Source organism: Saimiri boliviensis, chromosome 1, assembly GCF_048565385.1.
Source record: "Saimiri boliviensis isolate mSaiBol1 chromosome 1, mSaiBol1.pri, whole genome shotgun sequence".
Lineage (NCBI taxonomy): Eukaryota > Metazoa > Chordata > Mammalia > Primates > Cebidae > Saimiri > Saimiri boliviensis.
This window is the reverse complement of record NC_133449.1, coordinates 121,663,402-121,687,586: the sequence shown is the minus strand read 5'-3', so window position 1 is coordinate 121,687,586 and position 24,185 is coordinate 121,663,402. Positions and strand designations below refer to the sequence as shown.

The window sequence follows — 24,185 nt, the reverse complement described above, 5'->3', positions numbered from 1 at the left end:
AGCCATTGACACTTCTCTGACTTCCTTCAGAAAAGTAATACAGAAAGTCTTACTTCCAAAGCTAGGTAAAAAATAACCTCCTGAATTAAATCTGCCTCTCAGTGAAGGCTGGTCAGGTAACAAAGGCAATGATACTGAAGAAGTTGCTCAAATTTGGATAAATAGCACAGGAAATCTGAGTGTAACACCACTGTAGAATCCCATACACATAACAAGGCAGTTAGCTTTTATACAAATCCAAGAATTTAAAAAAGTTTTTAGCAAAAATGCAACTACGCTTATTACCTAATAAGTATTCTCTCTCCCGTGTGCATTTCACATACTAATGGCCGTTTTGTGGTGTTGGAGTGGGTTTTCCCAGAGTTTTCTAAAATCCTTTCTAGGGACATTCCCTGCCCCACTCTGCAGGTTTTCCAGGATGCAAAGCCAGCTCACTCACTTTTCTCAAAGTGAGGTGCCAGGCCACTGAGCATGGGGTCCTTCTGCAGCTCTCAGGGCATAGGCTCTGGCTTCTTCAAATACCAGGGACAGCTGCCCTTGGGTCAACAACATCTGAGGCTGGCTTGCATGATTTGCTCCCCAAGTCTCCTCACTCCATTGTTTCCATTTTCATGGGGGTTCAAGGCTGGGATCTGGTGGCTGATACCTTGAAAGAGCTCTTCAATATTAATAGCATTTTTTGCCCTTGCCTCAACCAGTGATGGCACCTGTGGATTCAGCATATTCCTCAGCAACCTTCCGGGGAACCTCCCTAATATCTGAGAGATGGCACTTGTTTCCACAAGAACAATTAGGATGTTTTCTGGACCATGTTCTTTCAGTTCTTCATCCCACTTCTTCAAGGTATGAAATGAATCTTGTTATCAGCTGCTGCCGATCCTCCATAGCACATGAGCCAATGAATGAAACTGTTCCTGGCCAGCAGTGTCCCACATGAGGAACTTCTGAAGGTAATTTCCACTAGGTGTCGTTTTGGTCATGAAAGATGCCTCAGGCCAGGCGCAGTGGTTCACGCCTGTAATCCCAGCACTTTGGGAGGCAGAGGCGGGCTGATCACGAGGTCAAGAGATTGAGACCATCCTGGCCAACACAGCGAAACCCTGTCTCTACTAAAAAAATACGAAAATTAGCTGGATGTGGTGGCTCACAGCTGCAGTCCCAGCTACTTGGGAGGCTGAGGCAGGAGAATCACTTGAACCAGGGAGCCGGAGGTTGCAGTGAGCTGAGATCGTGCCATTGCACTCCAGCCTGGTGACAGAATGAGACTCTGTCTCAAAACAAAAAAAAAAGAAAAGCCTCAATGGTAGGGCTGATATTGTGATAAAAGTGATCCTGAGCAAATCGACACAAAATGCTTGATTTCCCAACACCGGTGTCCCCAAGAAGGCACACTTTGTGCTCCCCTATTGCCATCATGTGCTGGTGGTCAGGCCTGCAGGGGCTCAGCAACGTCCTTCTGGCCCCACTGGCATCTCCTGCCTGGGCCCCTCGCTGGTGCCAGCCAACTTTCCATCCTAAAAGCTCTTTTCTACTGCAGTTGTTTTTCCCAACCACTGCATATTTATACCAGGGGACTCTGATAGGGGCTGGTTGAAGGGGCCGATCCCTCTGCCCCAGGTAATGAGATGCAATGATTGGTTAGGTCTGCATCAGATGCTTATCCACCAAAAGGAGAGGTCCTGGGCAGTCCCAGACAATGACTATTATAATTCACTACAGCCCCAATTGCGAGATCGTGGGAACTTTCCTCTTTCATGGTTCCATATGGAGGACATTTGGTTGGTGTCAGGAGACTAAAAGGGGAGTAGGGTTTTCTGTGTTTCTCCTTGTTAATTTAGGACTGGGATTTCTTTGGGGGTTGAAAGTCAGCCTAGGTTCTAGGTAGAGATAGCTGATCCAGTGTATGCATCACCTGGCCTGTCAGTGAAGCTTTGAGAGTAAACAAAATGTAAGAAGATTAAAAGAATATGTTAAAAAAAAAAAACTAGAAAAAAGCAAGAGAAAGAAAATAAAAATGTGAAATTTGGAAGTTGAAAAGCACATGGACAAGTGGGAAATGAACTGGTTTTCCCTACTACTGGCTTAGGACTCAGTTTTCTCTGTCTGCTGGGAAATGCCTACTTTACACTGAAGAACCCCTAAATGGCACAGGAATTGGCACTTTCAGGAACTTCTGGAAGTAGTGGTACAGGTGAGATTTGAAAAAGCAGAAAATCAGTTGGGTGTGGTGGCTCAGACCTGTGTAATTCCAACACTTTGGGAAGCCAAGTTGGGTGGATCACCCAAGGTCAGGAGTTCGAGACCAGTCTGGCCAAGATGATGAAACCCCGTCTCTACTAAAAATGCAAAAAATTAGCCGGGTGTGTGACAGACGCCTATAATCCCAGCTATTCAGGAGGCTGAGGCAGAAGAATCCGTTGAATCCGGGAGGCGGAGGTTGCAGTGAGCTGAGATAGCACCATTGCACTCAAGCCTGGGCAACAAAGACGCAAAATCCGCCAAAAAAAAAAAAAAAAAAGAAAAGAAAAAAGAAGAAAAAGAAAAAAAAAAAAAAAAACTCTCTGGCTTGGCAGACACCATGGATAGTGGGCCACAAGAGTGGCTTCTAGTTTTCTTCTCTCTCTCCCTTTTCTTTCTTTTTTCAGTTTCTCTCTCTCTCTCTCTCTCTCTCTCTCTCTCTCTCTCTCTCTCTTTGAGACAGGGTCTCGCTCTGTCGCCTAGGCTGGAGTGCAGTGGTGCGACCGTCCTCCTCCCGGGTTGCCTCCTGAGTAGCAGGGACCGCAGGTGCCCTCCACCACATCCGGCTAATTTTTGTAGAGATGGGGTTTTTGCAGTGTTAGCCAGGCTGGTCTCAAACTCCTGAGCTCAGGCGATCCACCCACCTTGGTCTCCCGCAGTGCTGGGAGTACAGGCGTGAGCCACCGTGCCCGGCCCCTAGTTTTCTTCTCATGCCCAGCTTTCAGGATGCCGACTGCCAGGGCTGTACTCTGTGGGCAGAGGGTTATAGAAAACTTTTTTAGTCTCCCTTCGTGGTCGGTTTCCCCAAAGATACTGTCCAAATACTGGATGTTCTTTAAGGGAATGCCCCGTGATTGCCCACCTGTAAAGCTCACAGTTGCCAAGCATCAGGTGATTGAGCCTCCAATCAGTGTATTAGTGGCTTGCCCTTTTAAATAGAGCAGATGGCGCAGGATCCCCAGACGGCTGAGAAAAGCCTCTAATATGACTGAGATGAATGCAACCCCTGTCTCCTCCGACCGTCTTTCCTCCAGCAGCACGGACCCGGGGTCAGTCTCCGCTGATGCGGCCAGGCCTGGCTGCAGCGGCGGTGGCTGAGTAGGGGTGGAACCGGCAGCTGGGCCCTATGCAGATGGCGGGACGCTGGGGCCGGCCGGCCCCGCTCTGAGCACAGGCCAGGGGCGCGGGCGCCGGAAGCCCTGCTGGGAGGGCCGGCTGGCTGCGCAGCGGGTGGCGAGCTGCCCACTCTGAGGTCCTGGGGTCTGAGCTCAGCAGCCCTTGCTCGCGCCGGAGCTGCAGCCGCGATTTGCACGGAGCTCCGCCAGCCAGAGAGTGTCCTCGTGGGTGTTTCTCCGGGCGAGGCTTTCAGCATCCCAAGGTTCTCTAGCTGCTCTAGCCTCAGCCCTGTGTTCCCACGTGGGAACGCAGTCTTCACACGAGTGGCGCTAGAATAGCTGGAACTTCAGGATGCCTTCCTCTCTCAGGGAATGTCCTGAAAACTCTGCCAACTCCCTCTGACGTGGGACGGGAACGCAGAGCTGGTGACAAGCTGTCATCGATGTTTCTGACACGTGGGCCTGGCACACACACGCTGAGAACCATTGGCCCCGCCCCCGTCAGTTGTGCGCACGCGCAGTGACGGAGCGGTCAGAGGTGCGCATGCGCTGCTGGGCTTACCGGCTTTACCTGGCGCGCCTTGGCTGCTTGGCTTCGCTGGTTACTGGCTCAGACTTTGGATACAGCGGAGTTTCCTGGTTGGAGGTGGTGGCTGACCGAAGTGGCTGGGTCTTATTGGGCCCCTGAGACTGTGATGGGTGGAATGGTGCTGTGGTGTCTCTAATAACCTCCGCCATGAAAAGGATCTCTGGCTCCCCGGATCAGAAGGGCCAGGGGCCTGGTGGCTTCTTCACCCGCTGGTGGAGGAGCAGCAGGGGTGATGTCGCCGAGCCCGATGACAGCCCCTTCGCCCAGCGTGGGTACGACATCCGAGGGAGACATCTCGGCAAGCTCCACAGAGCGGTTAGCAGGGGTGACGTCTTCAGGGTGCAGCTCGTCCTTACGCCCGGGAACGTTGACTTGGATGAGAGAGACAAGATGAAGAGGTGACAGGAGCTGGACTGGGGGCAGGCGCTGGGTTGAGGCGGGGTGTGGGAGAAGCGCCTCCTTCCGGGGGGAGGGGGTGCGGCGTGGGGGAGCGAGCCCTCCTGTCCCCGGGGCCCTTGCTTTTCTGCCTCGGCAGGCTCCACAGCACCTGGCACAGGGAAACCCTGGAGAGGTAAATTAAGTCTATATAGCACTTTATCTTGAATGGACACATTTCAAAACATATATTATATATATTTATTTATTTTACTTGAGGTGTATACTACATCGAGTATTTCTCCCCATGTTATCCCTCCCCACCCTCCCTACCCTCCCCACCTTCCCCTGTCCCTCCCCTAACCCCCCCAACTGCCCCCAGTGTGTGATGCTTTTCTCCCTGGGTCTAGGTGTTCTCATTGTTCAACACCCACCTATGAGGCAGAACATGTGGTGTTTGGTTTTCTGTTCTTTTGTCAGTTTGCTGAGAATGATGGCTTCCAGATTCATCCAAGTCCCTACAAAGGACACAAACTCATTGTTTTTTATGGCTGGGTAGTATTCCATGGTGCATATGTACCACATTGTCTTTGTCCAGTCTATCATTGATGGGCATTTGGGTTGGTTCCAGGTCTTTGCTACTGTACACAGGGCAGCAATGAACATACATGTGCATGTGTCTTTATAGTAGAACGATTTATCGTTCTTTGGGTATATACCCAGTAGTGGGATTGCTGGGTCAAATGGAATTTCTATTTCTACCTCCTTGAGGAATAGCCACACGGTCTTCCACAATGGTTGAACTAATTTACACTCCCACCAACAGTGTAAAATGTTCCTATTTCTCCTCATCCTCTCCAGCATCTGTTGTCTCCAGATTTTTAATGATTGCCATTCTAACTGGCATGGGATGGTATCTTAATGTGGTTTTGATTTGCATTTCTCTAATGACCAGTGATGATGAGCGTTTTTCATATGTTTCTTGGCCTCATATATGTCTTCTTTTGAAAAATGTCTATTCATATCTTTTGCCTACTTTTGAATGGGTTTGTTTTTTTCTTGTAAATCTGTTTCAGTTCTTTGGAGATTATGGATATAAGTCCTTTGTCAGATATTGAAAAATTTTTTCCCATTCTGTTGGTTGCTGATTCACTCTAATGATTGCTTCTTTTGCTGTGCAGAAGCTCTGGAGTTTAATTGGATCCCATGTATCTATTTTGGCTTTTGTTGCCAAGGCTTTTGGTGTTTTAGTCGTTAAGTCCTTGCCTATGCCTATGTCCTGAATGGTTTTGCCTAGGTTTTCTTCTAGGGCTTTTATTGTGTTAGGTCTTATGTTTAAGTCTTTAATCCATCCGGTGTTAATTTTAGTGTAAGGTGTCAAGAAGGGGTGCAATTTCTGCTTTCTGCACATGACTAGCCAGTTTTCCCAACACCATTTATTAAACATGGAGTCCTTTCCCCATTGCTTGTTTTTGTCATGTTTGTCAAAGATCATATGGTTGTAGATGTGTAGTGTTGCCTCCAAGGCCTCCGTTCTGCTCCATTGGTCTATGTCTCTGTTTTAGTACCAGTACCATGCTGTTTTGATTACTGTAGCCTTGTACTATAGTGTGAAGTCAGGTAGCATGATGCCTCCAGCTTTGTTCTTTTTGCTTAGATTTGACTTGGCTATGTGGGCTCTCTTTTGGTTCCATATGAAGTTTAAAGTGTTTTTTCGAGTTCTGTGAAGAGGGTCATAGGTAGCTTGCTGGGGATAGCATTAATCTATAGATTACTTTGGGCAGTATGGCCATTTTTATGATATTAATTCTTCCTAACCATGAGCATGGAATGTTTTTCCGTCTGTTTCTGTCCTCTCTTCATTGAGCAGTGGTTTGTAGTTCTCCTTGAAGAGGTCCTTTACATCCTTTGTTAGTTGTATTTCTAGGTATTTTATTCTCTTTGTAGCAATTGTGAATGGGAGTTCACTCTTGATTTGGCTCTCTGTTTGTCTGATATTGGTATATAGGAATGCTGTGATTTCTGCCCATTGATTTTGTATCCTGAGACTTTACTGAAGTTGCTTTATCAGTTTAAGAAGATTTTGGGCTAAGACGATGGGGTCGTCTAGCTATAAAATCATGTCGTCTGCAAATAGACAGTTTGACTTCCTCCTTTCCTATTTGAATACACTTTATTTGTTTTTCTTGCCTGATTGCTCTGGCTAGAACTTCCAGTTCTATATTGAATAGGAGAGGTGAGAGAGGGCATCCTTGTCTAGTGCCTGATTTTAAAGGGAATTCTTCCAGCTTTTGCCCATTCAGTATGATATTGGCTGTAGGCTTATCATAAATGGCTTTTTATAATTTTATGATACATTCCCTTGATATCTAGTTTATTGAGAGTTTTTAGTGCTGTTGAATTTTGTCAAAGGCCTTCTCTGCATCTATTGAGATAATCATGTGGTTTTTGTCTTTTGTTCCGTTTATGTGATGGATTACATTTATGGATTTGCGTATGTTGAACCAGCCTTGCATCCCCAGGATGAAGCCTACTTGATCGTGATGGATAAGCTTTTTGATGTGCTGTTACAATCGGTTTGCCAGTATTTTATTGATGATTTTTGCGTTGATTTTCATCATGGATATTTTCCTGAAGTTTTCTTTTTTAGTTGAGTGTCTGCCTAGTTTTGGTATCAGTGTTGGTCTCATAAAATGAGTTAGGGAGGATTCCCTCCTTTTGTATTGTTTGATATAGTTTTAGAAGGGATTTACAGTTTTACAGCTCCTCTTTGTACATCTGGTAGAATTCGGCTGTCAACCTGTCTGGACCTGGACATTTTTGGTTGGCAGGCTATTGATTGCTGCCTCTACTTCAGCCCTTGTTATTGGTCTGTTCAGGGTTTCAACTTCCTCCTGGTTTAGTCTTGGTAGAGTACAAGTGTCCAGGAATTTAACCATTTCTTCCTGGTGTACTGGTTTATGTGCATAAAGTTGTTTGTAGTAATCTCTGATGGTAGTTTGTATTTCTGTTGGATCAGTGGTGATGTCCCCTTTACCTTTTTTTATTGCATCTATTTGAGTCTTCTCTCTTTTCTTTTTTATTAATCTGGCTAGTGGTCTGTCTATTTTGTTGATCTTTTCAAAAAACAACCTCCTGGATTTATTGATTTTTTTGAAGGGTTTTTTGTGTCTCTATCTCCTTCAATTCGATCTTAGTTATTTCTTGTCTTCTGCTAGCTTTTGAGTTTTTTGATCTTCCTCTCCTCTAGCTCTTTCAATTTTGATGATAGGGTATCAGTTTTAGATCTTTCCTTGTTTCTCATTTGGGCATTTATTGCTATAAATTTTCCTCTTGACATTGCTTTAAAGGTGTCCCACAACTGGTAAGTTGTGTCTTCATTCTGATTGATTTTGAAGAACATATTTATTTCTGCCTTCATTTTATTGTTTATCCACTTGACATTCAGAAGCAAGTTGTTCAGTTTCCAAGTGTTGGTGTGGGTTTGAGTGTGTTTCTTAATCCCGAGTTCTAGTCTGATTGTGCTGTGGTCTGACAGACTGTTGTTATGATTTCCATTCTTCTCCATTTGCTGAGGAGTGATTTGCTTCCAATGATGTGGTCAATTTTAGAGGAAGTGCAATGTGCTGAGAAAAATGTGTATTCTGTGGATTTGGGGTGGAACATTCTGTATATGTCTATTAGGTCTACTTGGTCCAGCTCTGCATTCAAGTCTTGGATGTCCTTGTTAATTTTCTGTCTCATTGATCTAATATTGACAATGGAGTAGTGTTAAAGTCTCCAACTATTATTGTGTGGGAGTCTAAATCTTGTTTTAGACCTAAAACAAGATAAGAACTTCCTTTATGTATCTGGGTGCTCCTGTGTTGGGTGCATATATATTTAGGATAGTTAGCTTTTCTTGTTGGATTGATCCTTTTACCATTATGTAGTGTCCTTCCTTGTCTCTTTTGACCTTCGTTGGTTTGAAGTCCATTTTATCAGAGATTAAGATTGCAACTCCTGCTTTTTTTTGCTCTCCATTTGCTTGGTAAATCTTTTTCCATCTCTTTATTTTTAGTCTATGTGTGTCTTTGTATGTGAGATGGGTTTCCTGAATACAGCACATCGATGGGTCTTCAATTTTTGTCCAGTTTGCCAGTCTGTGTTTTTTGATTGGGGCGTTTAGGCGGTTTACATTCAATGTTACTATTGTTATATGTGAATTTGATCCTGCCATTTCAAATTCCTGCTGGTTTTCTTTTCTGTTAGTTGACTCATTCTCTTCACTGCATTTTTGGTCTTTGCCGACTGGTTTGCTTTTGCAGTGGCTGGTACTTGCTCCTTTCCATGCTTAGTGTTTCTTTCAGGAGCTCTTATAGGGCAGGTCTGGCTGGTGTCAAAATCTCTCAGTAATTGCTTATCCATAAAGGATTTTATTTCTCCTTCATTTATGAAGCTTAGTTTGGCTGGATAAGAAATTCTTGGTTGAAAGTTCTTTTCTTTAAGGATGTTGAATATTGGCCCCCAGTCTCTTCTGGCTGTGAGTCTGATTGGCTTCCCTTTGTGGGTAACCCAACCTTTCTCTCTGGCTGCCCTTAGCATTTTTTCCTTCATTTCAACCCTGGTGAATCTGACGATTATGTGCCTTGGAGTTGCTCTTCTTGAGGAATATCTTTGTGAAGTTCTCTGTATTTCTTGAATTTTAATGTTGGACTGCCTTGCTAGGCTTGGGAAGTTCTCCTGGATAATATTCTGGGGGGTGTTTTCCAGCTTGGACTCATTCTCCCCATCATATTCAGGTACACCAATCAAGTGTAGATTAGGTCTTTTCACATAATCCCATATTTCTTGGAAGCTCTGTTCATTTCTTTTCACTCTTTTTTCTGTTGTCTTGCCTTCTCCTTTTATTTCATTGAGTTGATCTTCAATCTCTGATATCCTTTCTTCTGCTTGATTGATTCAGCTATTAAAACTTGTGTTTGCTTCACGTACTTCTTGTGCTGTGTTTTTCAACTCCATCAAGTCATTTATGTTCTTCTCCAAGCTGGTTATTCTAGTTAGCATTTCATCTAACCTTTTTTCAAGGTTTTTGGTTTCTTTGCATTGAGTTAGAATGTGTTCCTTTAGCTCAGAAAAGTATATTATCCACCTTCTGAAGCCTGTTTCTGTCAATTCATCTCACTCTTTCTCAGTTATGTTGTGTTCCTGTATTGAGGAGTTATGATCCCTTGAAGGAGAAGAGGTGTTCTGGTCTTTGATGATTTCATCTTTTTTGCACTGGTTTTTCCCCATCTTTGTGGATTTACCTGGCTGTGTTGTCAGGGAGCTGCTTGATGAAGTTTCTTATCTGCCTGTCAAGGCGCTACTGGGTTTCTGGGGACTCCTTCAGGTTACTAGGGAAGCTTCCTGTGTCTTTTTTGTTTATACTGGGATATTAGGCCTGCCTCTTCTGCTGACCTGTATGCGCTTCTGGTTGGTCAAGAATGCTGTCCCATTGCTAGGCAGGCTTCCTGTGTTCTTTGTTAAAACATGTAGCCCAGTCCCACCCCTCTAATGGTGGGTTGTGTCCTTCCTCCACTGGTCTGGATCATTCAGGGTTCAGCTCAGACTGTGGCATGGGTTGTGCAACCGGCTAGAGTCAGAGCTTCAGCCCTCTGGAGTTTGTGGGGGAGGGTGGGGACCTGCCCAGTTGCACCCAGCCTTCTCCTCCTTTTCAGCTTCTTCTCTCTCCAGTCGCGGGGTAGGGGCCCACTGCACTGCTCTGTCTGTCCTCCCACTTACAGCTCCCTGTGTCTCCAGGTGGAGGGAGGGGGTGATAGCTCAGTTCACAGGCTCTCCTGGCTGGCTGGCTTTTGGGCTTATGTGTCGGTTTAGGTCTGGGCACCAATCTGGGACACTGTCCTGGATTATTGTTGAACTCCATGCTTGTAATTCCCGGTGCTTGACTGGCAAAGATCCCCTGTTCTGTGTATTGCTGAGGCTTTGGGGGAAGTGCTATATCTGGACCGGAGTGACAGAGGGGGAGCCTCTGACTTGCCAGTCAGATGCACTTCCTGGGTGAAGCAGCACTTCTTCCTGCCTCACTCTGCCTTGCCCGGGCTTTGCTCACTGTAGGACCAGAACCGTTGAAATGCCCCTGGTACCTCAGTTGGAGCTAGGAGATCTCAGGATTTCCGCATCTCTCTCACTGGGTGCTGTGCATCTGAGTTGTGTCTATTTGGCCATCTTGGAGAGTCCCATGTATACATTTTTTGACATGGAATTTTGCTCTTGTTACCCAGGCTAGAGTGCAGTGATGCAATCTGGGTTTACTGCCACCTCTGCCTCCAGGGTTCAAGCGATTTTCCCGCCTCAGCCTCCTGAGTAGCTGGGATTACAGGTGCGTGCTACCATGCCTGGCTAATTTTTGTATTTTTAATAGAGATGGAGTTTCACCATGTTGGCCAGGCTTGTCACGAACTCCTAACCTCAGGTGATCCACTCGCCTCAGCCTTCCAGAGTGCTAGGATTACAGACGTGAGCCACTGTGCCTGGCCAACATAATATTATATAAGCTATGGATAGGTTCATAAGGAGAGCAATAATTCCCATGATATTTCAACTTCTGGGCTAAAAATTCTTCAGATTATATCTAATATTTATTTTTATATCAATGTACACCTATGTAAATACGTTCTTCACTGAGGAACCTTAGAAGGAAACTTTGAAGTGGGAAATGGTTCCTGTTCTTGAGTAGGAAGATTCATTTTTCTCAAGATGTGAGCTCTTTGTTTATCAACTTTAGATAAACCAAATAAAAATATCAAAGTTTTAACATTTTAAAATTAAACTTGTCCGTCTTTTACTATTGTGATGACATTAAAAAAATTTTTTTTTGTAGTGAGGTGAGAATGACTTGCCTTTCTGTATACAAAATGTGCTATTAGTTTCCACAAATTATGAATAGCTGAAAAGACGGATAAATGAATGAAACAGAATAGAAGATCTACAATTGCCCAAATAGTGTGCATAATCCCAGCTTACACCTGTAATTTTAGCATTTTGGGAGGCCGAGGCAGGTGGATCACTTGAGGTTGGGAGTTTGAGACCCTGACCAACATAGAGAAAACCCCATTTCTACTAATAATACAAAAATTAGCTGGGCATGGTGGTGCATGCCTTTAAACCCAGCTACTCAGAAGGCTGAGACAAAATCTCTTGAACCTGGAGGTGGAGGTTGCGGTTAGCTAAGGTTGTACCATTGCACTCCAGCTTGGACAAGAGCGAAACTCTGTCTCAGAAAGAAAAAAAGAATTGCCCAAATACATATAAGCATTTGGAGCTTGATAATGGTGACATTTCAGATTAGTAGGAAAAGGTGAATTATTCGTAAATTACATGTCTGCTGTTTGGATAAAACTTAACTAGAGTTTTATGTCACAGAAATAAATTCCTGATGAAAAATAGATCAAACATTTTAAATATGCAAAATAGGGAAAGTACCAAAAGAAGACACACATGCGTATTTCTACAAATACCTTTTTATGTTGACAAAACCTTCCTAAGAACTTCACAAGCAAGCATTCTAAAGGTTGATTTAGCAAAATAAAACTTAAAACACTCTATTTAAGAAAAAAAGACAACCTACTTACAAAATATTTACAACATATACATATAATACATATTTCACATCAGATGAAATATGTATCTTCATATTACAGAATTCAAATCAACAAGAAAATAATTATAAATTTGGGCAAAGTACTTTTTTGCAGATCTATAAGTGACCTACATACATAAGAAAAAAATACTTAATGTTTCTTATAAGAGAAGGAATTCATGTTAAAAGAGAAATTAAATACTGTTTCCCATCCACAAAGTTTGTGAGAATGAAGACAGTAGTACTTACATAACTGCTTAACGTTTAAGTTGCTAATGACTTTTCAAAAAGAGAATTTGGTGGTAATAAATGTGGTAAGCACCACATTTAAAAAACATATATGCCCTTTACTCATCAATTCCATTATGCTGAAATATCTGTAACTAAAGATACAGCCAATTTGTTTTTCTCAGTACTGCTTAAAACCTCAGTGTATTAAGAAGAACACATATGGTGGATTTTAGAACTAAATTTCAGTGCATCCATAGGATGGAATAGTAACTGTTGAAGGTGTGACTAGATACAGACTTATTTTGACATGCGAAGATGTACTTTACTATACCAAAAAAATTGTTTTGATTGTACATACACACATACTATACTCCTATTTTAGCTGAAAATATGTACTAAATGTGATTACATTTATTTCTGGCCATTTGTACTATAAGTAACTTTTTTTTCCTATCTGTGATTTCTGCAATGAGCATGTATAAAAGTTATAGTAAAAGCTTGTTATTAATGAAATAATCTTTGGGAAATGAGAATATATGAGATTTGCTCAGATAAAAATAGTTTCTCACTTTCTGTTATTTTTGTGGTTTGGTCTCTTTAGTGAACTTTTAGCCTCTTCTGGAGAAGGGGGAATCCTTTTGTCTGTGCTTAAAAGTTTTATTATGAATACATTTTATTATATACGTATGTTTTAATTATATATAGATTTACTACATATATGCAAAAAAGATGAAAATTTTAGTTCAGTTATGTTTTTATGAAAATAAAAATAGCTAATATAAGTGATTATTACTATTGTAAAAGTATTGCTTTATTTTCTGGGAGTTTTCTTTTAAAATGTTGAACTCCCTAACTGTATTTTTCCATTTTTTGTTTTTATAAAAAATGTTTTTCTGAGGCAGCCTCTTACCCAGGCTGGAGTGCAGTGGCACAATTATGGCTTATTGCAGCCTCGACCTTCTGTGCTCAAGTGATCCTCTCTTCAGCCTCCTGAGGAGCTGGGACTGCCGGTGTGCACCACCATACCTGGTTAATTTTTGTACTTTTTGTAGAGACAGGGTTTCACCATGTTGTCCAGGCTAGTCTCAAACTCCTGCACCCAAGCAATCCTCCCACCTTGGCCTCCCAAAGAGCTGGAATTACAGACATGAGGCACCATGCACAGCCTCTATTCTTTCAGTTGATTTGTTCGTCAAATATAAGCTGAATACCTGTTATGTAGCACACATATATTACTATCTTTCAGGACCCTTTTGCCCTTAAAACTTCATATTTACCTGCCCAGTTTGAGCAAGCTGGAAGATTTAATATCGGAGTATTAGAACTTAGTCTCAATTGAAGCTTTTCCTCCCTCCTTTCAAACAAAAGCACTTCTGAAGGTAGAAAATAGAAAAATAAAACTTTTCTTTTTGAGATAGAGTCTCTGTCCACCACACTGGAGTGCAACGGTGTGATCTTGGCTCACTGCAACCTCTGCCTCCTGATTTCAAGTGATTCTCTTGCCTCAGCTTCCAGAGTAGTTGGGATTACAGGCGTGTGTGCCACCATACCTGGCTAAATTTTCTATTTTTAGTAGAGATGGGACTTTGCCATGTTGGCCAGGCTGGTCTCAAAACTCCTGACCTCAGGTGATCCTCCCACCTCGGCCTCCCAAAGTGCTGGGATTATACGCATGAGCCACCATGACTGGCTGCAAAATATAATTTTTAACTGCACTTTTGAAAATTTATAACAGTTTTAAATGTGAATATTAATCATTGGAAGTGCCTAATTTACATTCATTCTATAAATCTAAATAGAAAATAAGCTATACTCTTTCATTTGAATTCTGAGTTTCTTTTGGCTTAAAGTGTTTTTTTGAAAATCAAAGTAAGAATGAGTTTGTTTTAAACATTTGTTGTCATCTTCATTTTCAGTCCTCTTGTTCTATGGTACTTTTGAGAACTAAAATTTATTTAAATGCAATTTATATGACTAGAACTCCCCTGGATGTGGTTGTATACATCAATTCTACTTATTGCAAGGCATCATGGATTGTGTGATACCCCATCATTTTGTATCTCAATAAGAGAATTATTTAAATGTGGCCAATTTTAGTTGTAATAAGTCAAGAATTATAAGTGGGATTCTAATGTTAGAGATGGGAAAATATGAGCAAATGAGCCACTTAGAATTATCAAAATACAATGTTACCTCTAATGTTTAAACATACCTCAAAGTAGATATAATTGTATCATTTTACTTAACTAAAATCTTGTCTTTGTTAAGTAGTAGCATTAGTAGTAATTATAATATCTAACAAATATTGAGGTGTTATTTGTGCTAGGAACTGTTCTCAATACTTTGCATAGAGTCTCATGGAAGCATCAAAATAGTGTCCTGTGAGACATCAATATTTTTAACCCCCATTTTATTAATTAGGAAATGGAGGCAAGAAAGACGAAGTAATAGGTAGGTAATGACAGAGTTTAAAGTAGGATTCCTGTCCAAGTTGAACTGAATCCAAAGGCCAAAGTATTTCTATTGAAATAGGCCGCTCTTTATGTAGTGAGCAATAATAGGGAGTAAAAAGTATCATTGCCTCACAAAAAATTAAATATTTGTTTGGAAGGTAGAGAAATCACATGCTACTCAATGTTTATAATTACACAGATGATTTTATGTGTTCAGATGATTTTATGTTTTCAGATAGTTTCCTAAAAATGTTATCTCCGTTTCATAGGACTGCTCTGCATTTGGCCTGTGCCAATGGTCATCCAACAGTGGTAGCTCTTCTGGTGAACAGTGGATGTCAACTTAATGTCTTTGATGACAAAAACAGGACACCTCTGGTAAAGGTACATAGTAGCCAATGATTTCAGCATGAGATGGATTTGGTACAAATACATAGAATAAAATACAATTCATCTCGTTTAAGCATAACTCATTGGTGAAAGTTGTGGAGTGCTTATTTTGAACTCCTAGAATTTACAGTCTGTTGTTTGGTCTAATACTGACAGGCGGTACAATGCCAGAAAGAGGAATGTGCGACTACTTTGCTAAAACTCGGCGCTGACCCAGATCTTCCAGATGTCTATGGCAATACTGCCCTACATTATGCTGTCTACAATGAGGATATCCCAATGACAAAAAAACTGCTTTTGCATCATGCCAATAGTGGATTAGCAAACAAGGTATAGATCAACCAACTTTATTTTCAAAATATTTGAAATGCATTTGTTGCATTGACTGATGTATGGGTCAGTTTTTCGTGTTTGGAAGCTCCAGCATAACCTAAATAAAAATATTTGGAAATAATTATAAAACTTTAAATATTGATACTTTTAAAGAAGCATTAGAGGGTACATCTTTTTTAGGTATGGTAAACAATTTTGAAAACACTGAATTTGTAAAAGGTAATGCTTTTTAATTTTTTTTTCCCAGTTTTTTTTTTTTCTAATTAGTATAACATGATCCTGGAAAGTAGAATTTGCTCTGGAATTAAAAGTGCCAAGAAAACTAAAACATTTTAAATCAACAGAAATCTTGATGCTGGTGACAAGTTCCTACATAGAGTAATATATATGAAAGTGATTTGACTCTCAGTGGTGGAGCTTAAGAGGGAAAAATGGAAAGGGAAAGGAAAGCAATCAGAAATATGCAGGCCAATTTGGAAATTAGGTAATTGAGGGAAAAGACCAAGAAGATTTTTTGTTGTTTTTTGCTTTTGTTTGCTTCTTTGTTTCCAGTTTATGTGTCTAGACAAGATTCTTTTCAGTTTTGGGGATTATAGTTTTCAGTTTGGGAGACAGTTAATGAGTTGTACACTTGTCAAGAGATCAATTTTAGGAGGACTGTGAGGAAACCAGATTGGCTGTGAATAGTTGGTGATGAAGTGGGAAACCCTTAAGCAAGTAATTAACAGACTTACCCTATTCTGGCAGAAAGAGCCACTTAGATAAATGTCTAAACTCTGTTCTCAAATCTAGACTGCCTTGAGGGTAAGGTGGGAGATAAGGAGTTTATATATAGCAAAGTCAAGTTGGATTTTGAGTTTACTAGTCCTTATTCTTCTTCTACCCAAACAAATTACGTGGAGTTTTCAGTAAATAAGTCTCTCTTACTCTTTCCTCTTTTCGGCCAAATCCTCAAAGAAAAAGGTAATTTGTCATGTGGTGAGACATGATGAAAGTAATTGTTGATTGGACCAGTTCTCAGCTAGAATTGTGCATAACTGTAACTTAGGGAAATTTTAAAAAAATCTACAAAGCTAACCTCTCCTCTGATGATTTTGATATAGTAAATCTAATAAAGTCTAGACATGTATGTTTAAAAATACTTCCTTGGAGCCAGGCACGGTGAGACATGGCTGCGGTCCCAGCCATTCAGGAGGCTGAGTTAGAGGTATTGCTTGAGACCAGGAGTTTAAATCTAACCTGGTCAACATAGTAAAACCCCGTCTCTGACTAAATAACAGCAAGTTCCTCCAAATTCTGATACATACCTGGTTAAGAATCACTAAATAGATAAGTGTAATATATAAATTACCATCTCCCAAAACTCTTCTAGCGTTAAGAAATCTCTAGAAAAGTAGGCGTTTGATAGGTACTACTTCATTTAGATCTCTCCTTTTCAGTAATATTAGCCCATTTTTCTTTACCTTTGTGGTTGGGAAGCTAAAAGAAATATTATTGGCAATAGATAGCACATTTTTCTTCCCACCATTAATTATTCACTGCCATTCAGAGAGTCTTTATAAATTTGCTCTGGGTAGTCTTTCTTTTTTTAAATTTTTTTGAGACAGGATCTTGCTCTGTCACCTAGGCTGGACTGCAGGGCACAATCACAGCTCAGTGCAGCCTCAGCCTCCTGGAGCTCAAGTGATCCTCCTACCTTAACCTCCTGAGTAACTGAGACTACAGACATGTACCATCATGCCAAGCCAATTTTTAATTTTTTTGTAAATACAGGGTTTCACTATGTTGCCCAGGCTGGTCTCAAACTCTGGGCTCAAAGAGTCCTACGTTAGCTTCCAAAAGTGCTGGGATTACAGATATGAGCTACTGCACTCAGCCTGGGAAGTATTTCACTAAGTGGAGGCTCACCCCTTCAGGACTTCACATCTCTTTGTTAACATTCATGTGATTAGGTCAATGAATCTTTGTTATTAGTGGAGTTTCCTCAATTAGAATTGTAGCAAATTCTAAACCTTTTTTTCATTGAAGCTGTATTATGGGCTATATCATTGTGTCTGTTCATAGAGTTTAGGCATAATCAGGATGAGAGTTTTAAACCCTGAAAACCATGAAGTTACTAAGAGCACAGATAGAAATTCTTTTAATAATTTAGCTTCATCATTCCTGTGAACTAAATATTTGCTTGACAATCTCAGAAAACTACTTACTAATAGATTTTAAATGAGTAAATGGTAGAAAAATTATTGAAGTGGGTACTGTGAGTCTTAGAAGCAAATTTTGTTACATATCGGGGACGGTTTTTTTGGTGAAACATCCAAAACCAAAGAAAAAAAATAGTTTCCATGCAAATACTTGCTTTATACACAACCATGTGGTAACATATCCATGGCAAGTTAAAAATTGCAAGGGCTAAGGTCTAAATGTGGCCCATAGGTATGTTTCACTGGCCTTCATAAATTGTGTCAACATGTAAAATTTAGGAGACTAATACACAAATCTGGATTTTAGGCTTCTCTTAAGCATCAGATCTGGTGTCCCGTGAGCTCATATCACTGTTTGGTCTGTTGTGCAGAGGTTGCCCCTTTCTATGAGGCCTGTGTTCTCCAGTTTGCTGTGGTGCCCATCTAGGCACCTCCCTTAGGCCACCCCCTTTGCCCTTGTAAGCATTTGACAACTCTTATCTTACGGTATATTTTGATAAAGATGTCAAGGCTTTCAAGACAGTTTCTATTTGTTTATAATATAGAATCTGTATTTTATATAAATCCCTTGGCATTGGGGTTGAATTCTAAAATTTATAAGTTTTTAAAAAGCTGATAAATTCTATATTCTTTTTATTTATGGTACATATTCTTTATATTTAATGTAAGATAACTCTTATTCTTTATATTTGCCGTAAATAAGCACCTTCTCATTTGCATGCCTGTAAGTCTTTCTAGCTGGATGTGTTATGCATATTGCAGACAACATTATATCTTTCTCTTCAGCATCATTCCTTAGAAATGCAAGTGATTTAGTGACTTCCATCATGATAGGGATAGATAGAGCAGTAGGAGAACTTTTAATGATAAGCCATTGTATTTTTATTTCTGATTCATATTTTTTCCTAAAATAAAATATATTAAAAAAGTGCTGGGATTCCAGGCATAAGCCACCACCCCAGCCAAAACTGAATTTTAAAAGTAGATATGAGGCTGGGTGTGGTGACTCACGCTATAATCCCAGGACTTTGGGAGGCCGAGGTGGGTGGATCACCTGAAGTCAGGAGTTCTAGACCAGCCTGACCAGCATGGTGAAACCCCCTCTCTACTAAAAATACAAAATTAGTCAGGCGTGGTGGTACATGCCAGTAGTGCCAGCTACTTGGGAAGGTGAGACAGAATTACTTGAACCCCGGGAGGCGGAGATTATAGTGGGCCAAGATCCTATCATTGCATTCCAGCCTGGGTGACAGAGCGAGACTCTATCTCAAAAAATAAAAATTAAAAAAAAAAAATGCTGGATGCAGTGGCTCATGCCTGTAATCCCAGCACTTTGGGATGGCAAGGTAGGCAGATCACCTAAAGTCAGGAGTTTGAGATCAAACTGGCCAACATGTTGAAACCCCGTCTTTACTAAAAATATAAAAATTAGCTGGGTGTGGTGGCAGGCACCTGTAATCCCAGCTACTTGGGAGGCAGAGGCAGGAGAATTGCTTGAACCTTGGAGGCAGAGGTTGCGGTGAACTGAGATCGTGCCATTTCACTGCAACCTGGGCGACAGAGCCAGACTCCATCTCAGAAAAAAAAAAAATTAAAAAATAAGCAGGGTCCTAGGAATGGTAATTGAGAATAACATTTTATATAGATGTTTCTAATGGCTAAAATAAAAATCTATTCTCTTTAAAAAGGAGAAAACTCATGGAGCATTTACTAATAAGCAGTGGAAGTTCATTTGAAGCTGATTTAATTCACAGACCATTTTCTTAGTGACTCATTTGCAGCAGGAGTGCCTGACATTGGCATTTGGGATTCTGACGCCACTGACAGAAGAGAAGCAAGTGAGTTTGCATATAACCTGGAGGAAACCTCCACCTTATTGGAAAGCTCTCACAGCTACAGCCCTGAAATTCTGATTTCTCAAATGCCAATATTTGCCACAAAACAGTGTTGTCAAAAAGGGATTAGGCAAAGTGTAAGAGATTTCTTGACTACTGGACATATAATGCACAGTTCTGTACCATTTCTCAAACATCCATGATCGTGGAATCCTTCTGTTGGAGTACAGTCTTTAACATCTGGTAACATAAACATTCTTTGGAATGCAGTGTAAGAAACACTGCTCTAGAGGCATTAATTGAGATCATTAATGAAAACGCTTGAAGCATTTACTAATATTTCTTAAGATTTGGGAACATAGATATCGAAGATAAAGCCCCTGCTCTCAAGAAGCTCTTGGTTTACATGAAAAAATAGTAAAATCATTGCAATATACTCTGCTAAGTGCTGTGACAGAAGCAAAGATGATTAGAACTGGTATTGAAGTGAGTTTTGGAGATGACCAGCCTTCCTGTGATGAGGTGGAAGAGGTTCTTCCATGGGAAGGAACAGCAAACGGGAAAGCGCAGAAGAATAAAAAGGAAGGGAGGACTTATTAGCTAATTTCTGTGTTACATGTTTAAGTCTGTAGGATCTTACATACATGCAAGGTTTCCAATTCAGATGAGAAGTATGTAATTTTGTGAGTTACAAGTTGTTCTTGCTGTTTTACAGGATGAACTCACACCATTTTTACTAGCTGTACATGAAGAAAAACAGGAAATGGTAGAATTTTTAATAAAGCAAGAAGAAAATTTAACTGCAGTTAAGTTTGAAAGGTACAGTGATTAGTTTTTTTAAAAAGCTGGCTGATATTCTATAGTGATAATAGTCTCTCTAGTTAGAAATATTAGATTAATAATATTAACTTATAATTATTGTGATATAGTAAAAAATATCAACACAAATCATTGGTTAAGTAGAAAAACTATTTAGGGTGGGCAACATAGAGAACAGTATATAGGAGGATTCATCTTTTCTTATTATATTGACCGGTGTTTGTTATTTGTAATGTGATGTTTTTGGTCATATGATCTAACCAAAGGGGTTTTATATTGGTTTTATTAGTTTTATGAAATGTGGATTTTAACTTTTAGTATACTTTAAGACTTAATAAATATTGAACTTCTTAACCCTTTCATAGTAGTTTTTTTTAACCTCTGTTTCTTATATGCTCTTCCTTTAAACATGCTGTATTAGACATAAATAGGAGTTGAAAATCATTATTTCTTCTAGATGACTTTTAAAGTTGCTTCCTTTGAAAAATAGTGATGTTAAGTTATTCCTACATGGCTGTTAATTGCTGTTACCAGGTACTTTGGGTTCATTAGTTTTCTTCTATTTCATTTCTAGTGTATTTTGATGTTATTATTATTATTATTGTATTATAGGCAGAGTCTTGCTCTGTCGCCCAGGCTGGAGTGCAGTGGCACGATTTGGCCCACTACAACCTCTGCCTCCTGAGTTTAAATGATTCTCCTGCCTCAGCCTCCCAAATAGGTGGGACTACAGGCATACGCCACCATGCCCAGCTAATTTTTTGTATTTTTAGTAGAGACGGGGTTTCACCATGTTAAATAGGATGGTCTTGATCTCCTGACCTCGTGATCTGCCTTCCATGGCCTCCCAAAGTGCTGGGATTACAGGCTTGAGCCACTCACTGTTCCTGGCCCTGATGATTTTATTTGTAATTGCTATGGGAAGAGGGAGAAAATACAGCTTTAAATGAATAGCCTTTTCTTCTAAGGAAGACAAGCCATAGGTGGGTAATAAAGAGAAAAGAGCTAGGCTTTAGATTCACACAAGACTGGATTTAACTGCCAGCTTTCTCTCTTGTTAGGTATGTGAGCTGGGAACATTACTTATCACCAAATACGTTTTTCTATATGAAAGGGAGGATAATAATATGTCCTTCAAGGGTGATTGTGTGGAAGAAAGATTATATATATATGTATGTATTTGTAGCATTTAATTCAGTGCCTAGCACATGTGTTTAGGCATCATCAACTGAAACTACTGTGATTACTATTATTACCATTATTATCATTTCCTGCCTGCAGACAGCTCTTACTTATCTGACCCCTAGCTGGTTTTGAATTACAATATATCCGTCTTTAAATCTTTGCTTGCATTAGATAAGTGACCTCAGCATAGTTTCTTGCTCATCAAAGAACTTTAAGTTAGCAACTTCTATAATATAATACCCTACTGGGACAAGAGGCTTCCTTTTTGTCCCCCACCCCCTTTTTTTAGCATTGGTGGTAATTTATGAAGATGAACACTTAGGCACCCAAGATGTTCATGTTTGTTAGTACATGGAAATGTTTAATTCTACATGAACAGGCAAGATATTAAATTGGCAAAGAATATCAAATTAGCTTTTTAAATACCTTTCTTAAAGTTCCTAAGAAAAAAGTTATCTCTCTGGTATTTTCGAACAGCCCTCATTCTTGCTGTACATTGCACATCAGCAAGTATAGTCAGCCTTCTTCTTCAGCAAAATGCTGATGTGTTTTCTCAAGATCTGTCTGGATGGACTGCAGAAAATTATGTCATTTCTAGTCCTTTTACTAGGCAAGTTTTTACATTAGAAGGCTAGCTTACACTAAATTGCAGCTTAAAATAATTATAGCTATTGTATCTTATATATCAGGTGAGGTTTTATAGTTGAATTCAGGTCATCTTGCGGTGGCAGTCCACTTTATCAGCCAGAAATCAGGCAAAACGCTACTAGACTGGTTAGAAGTATCAGTGGGTGCAGAATTCTTCATCTCAGGACTCTTGAGATCTTTGTCGTAGAGATCCAATCATTGCTCCATTTACTCCAAGTATAGCCACATGCACAGGATAAAAATAGTTAGTCATTTGGGTCTTGAAATGTTGCCTTAGTAGAAAATCTTGTACTATCTTCTGAGGGCTGTCTCTTATACCCTCCTCCTTGAATTTTTCAAGAACCTAAGGGCTTTCCTAAGTACAAGAAGAAGATAAAAAAGACAATCCTTTACCAGTGAGAAGGAAGGGAAGAAAACAACATTGTAACCGTTCTGTTCTTTCCATTGATTCTTTTCCTGCATTATTGCCACTGAAAGTGGTTCTGCAGTCTGTTAATGCTTGACTTTTCCATCAGGATTTACTTACTGCTTCAGAGTACTCAGTTTTCATGGTGATTCATACATAGACTTTATAGTTACAACTTTTTTTAGTTAACAAATACGTATGCTCAGCCGTTGTTCCCAAATCATCCTGCTCTGACAGCTGGGCATTCTAGCTTTAGCCACACACATGGTGAGAAAATTGACCATACTTCTTCCACATTCAAAACCTTATGTGGAGCCCCTATCTTAGCCTAGGCATAGCCCAGGACTTCATGGTAAGTTATCCTCTGAGGCCTTGTTCGTCTTTTCTCTATCAAATATTAGTTGAGATTGCTCTAAACTGTCAAAGAGGATCAAATTATGTTGCAGAAAGAGATCAGTGTTTTCTTACTCCATTGTACCCTGAGGCTCCTTTATATCCTGTTCAGCACATTTTCTTAGGGAGTGGAAGGTTCTATATTATCCTTCCCCACACCTTGGGTGCCAATTTGTGGGTTTTTTTCTTTTCTTTTTTCTAACTTGTAGTGTTATCCGGAAGTAATCTGTTTTCCACAATAATGAAAATCTCCCAAGTTACTTGCATTTCTATCTTAAGTTTTAAAAATATTTTCATATTCTACCTCATAGGAAGCCATTCAACAGAATTCTCTGAATCTCAAGTAGGTTTATTGGGTTTATCAGCGCTAAGCCTCATCCATGATTGATGAATATTCATGTATAAAGTAGGGTTTTATGCTTGCTTCAGCAGCTCATATACTAATACTGGAATAATACAGAGAAAATTAACATGGCTCCTGCATAAAGATGACACACAAATTCATGAGGTAGGTTCATATTTTGTGCAGTTCCTGGAAGGTCCTTTGACAATTTTCTGATTAGCTCCAAGGAAACAGCATGAGTCAAAGCAAAATGGTTGGCACTTAATATTGAAATTGTGATCTTCACTACCAAAATACTCACATACAGTGATCTATGGAATGAGAATGGAGCTGAGCAAAGCATGGGGATGTTGTGTGCAAATATATTATTAGTATGTATTTCAGAAATGAGAAAATGTCACCTTGCATCTCCTTCATGGAACTTAAAAAAATAGTTTTATCTTTTGTGTCAAATGGAGGTAAACATGGAGATTAAGCGTCATTCTACAAAGATCTACTGGCTCAGAGTTGGAGTCTGTAAAGAAGAATCAGAGTCCAAGGCAGGTCTTGATATCTGTTAGTTTTCTGCCCTTGGTGTGATTGGTGAGCTCAGTAACAGTGGACAATTATGTTATCCAATTTAATGAGATAATGTGTTTATAAATAAATGTAGTTACAAACTATGAAATATATGAGATGCCCTAAATTAAAAGCCACAAAGAGTAGAATACCTAATAGACAAAATTAGGATTTAATAACATTTCCCCAAAACCATAATGTTTCAATATTAGAACATATAAAAAACACATTGGACTTTATTTGCAGTTCCAAAATAGTTTCACCAATAAAGTTCAAGAACAAATTATTTCATTGCTTCACGATTTTTCTGAGCATTCAAAACATGCTATCTCATTAAATTTTTATAAGAACCTAGTGAAATAAGACAGTAAAATCCTCACTTTTTAGAAGAAGACATTGAACCTAACAAAAGCAACTTACCCAAGAACTAATAGCTTTTGACTATAGAGCTA

At 40.1% G+C, this 24,185-nt stretch overlaps 1 protein-coding gene, 1 non-coding gene and 1 pseudogene across 5 annotated transcripts in view; 2 read left to right on the top strand and 1 right to left on the bottom strand.

Moving 5' to 3' along the window:
• Positions 1 to 542: 542 nt before the first annotated feature.
• LOC101034262 (ras-related protein Rab-31-like) lies at positions 543 to 1,416 on the bottom strand (annotated as a pseudogene).
• A 2,508-nt stretch (positions 1,417 to 3,924) lies between these two features.
• LOC101048573 (putative ankyrin repeat domain-containing protein 26-like protein) overlaps positions 3,925 to 24,185 on the top strand; it is a 47,858-nt gene continuing 27,597 nt past the window's right edge. For 2 of the 4 annotated variants that reach the window (XM_074403131.1, XM_074403127.1), the window contains exons 1-4: positions 3,925 to 4,340; positions 14,892 to 15,006; positions 15,169 to 15,342; positions 20,097 to 20,200. In XM_074403131.1, the coding sequence (XP_074259232.1) occupies positions 4,090 to 4,340; positions 14,892 to 15,006; positions 15,169 to 15,342; positions 20,097 to 20,200 (644 nt within the window). In that variant the 5' untranslated portion in view covers positions 3,925 to 4,089. Of the gene's footprint in view, positions 4,341 to 14,891; positions 15,007 to 15,168; positions 15,343 to 20,096; positions 20,201 to 23,261 lie in introns of all 4 variants that reach the window. The other 2 variants (XM_074403148.1, XM_074403138.1) reach the window with 2 other exon arrangements.
• Positions 23,253 to 23,355, top strand: LOC120362076 (U6 spliceosomal RNA). Its single transcript, XR_005578079.1, has one exon. It is a non-coding gene; the product is annotated as a U6 spliceosomal RNA (small nuclear RNA).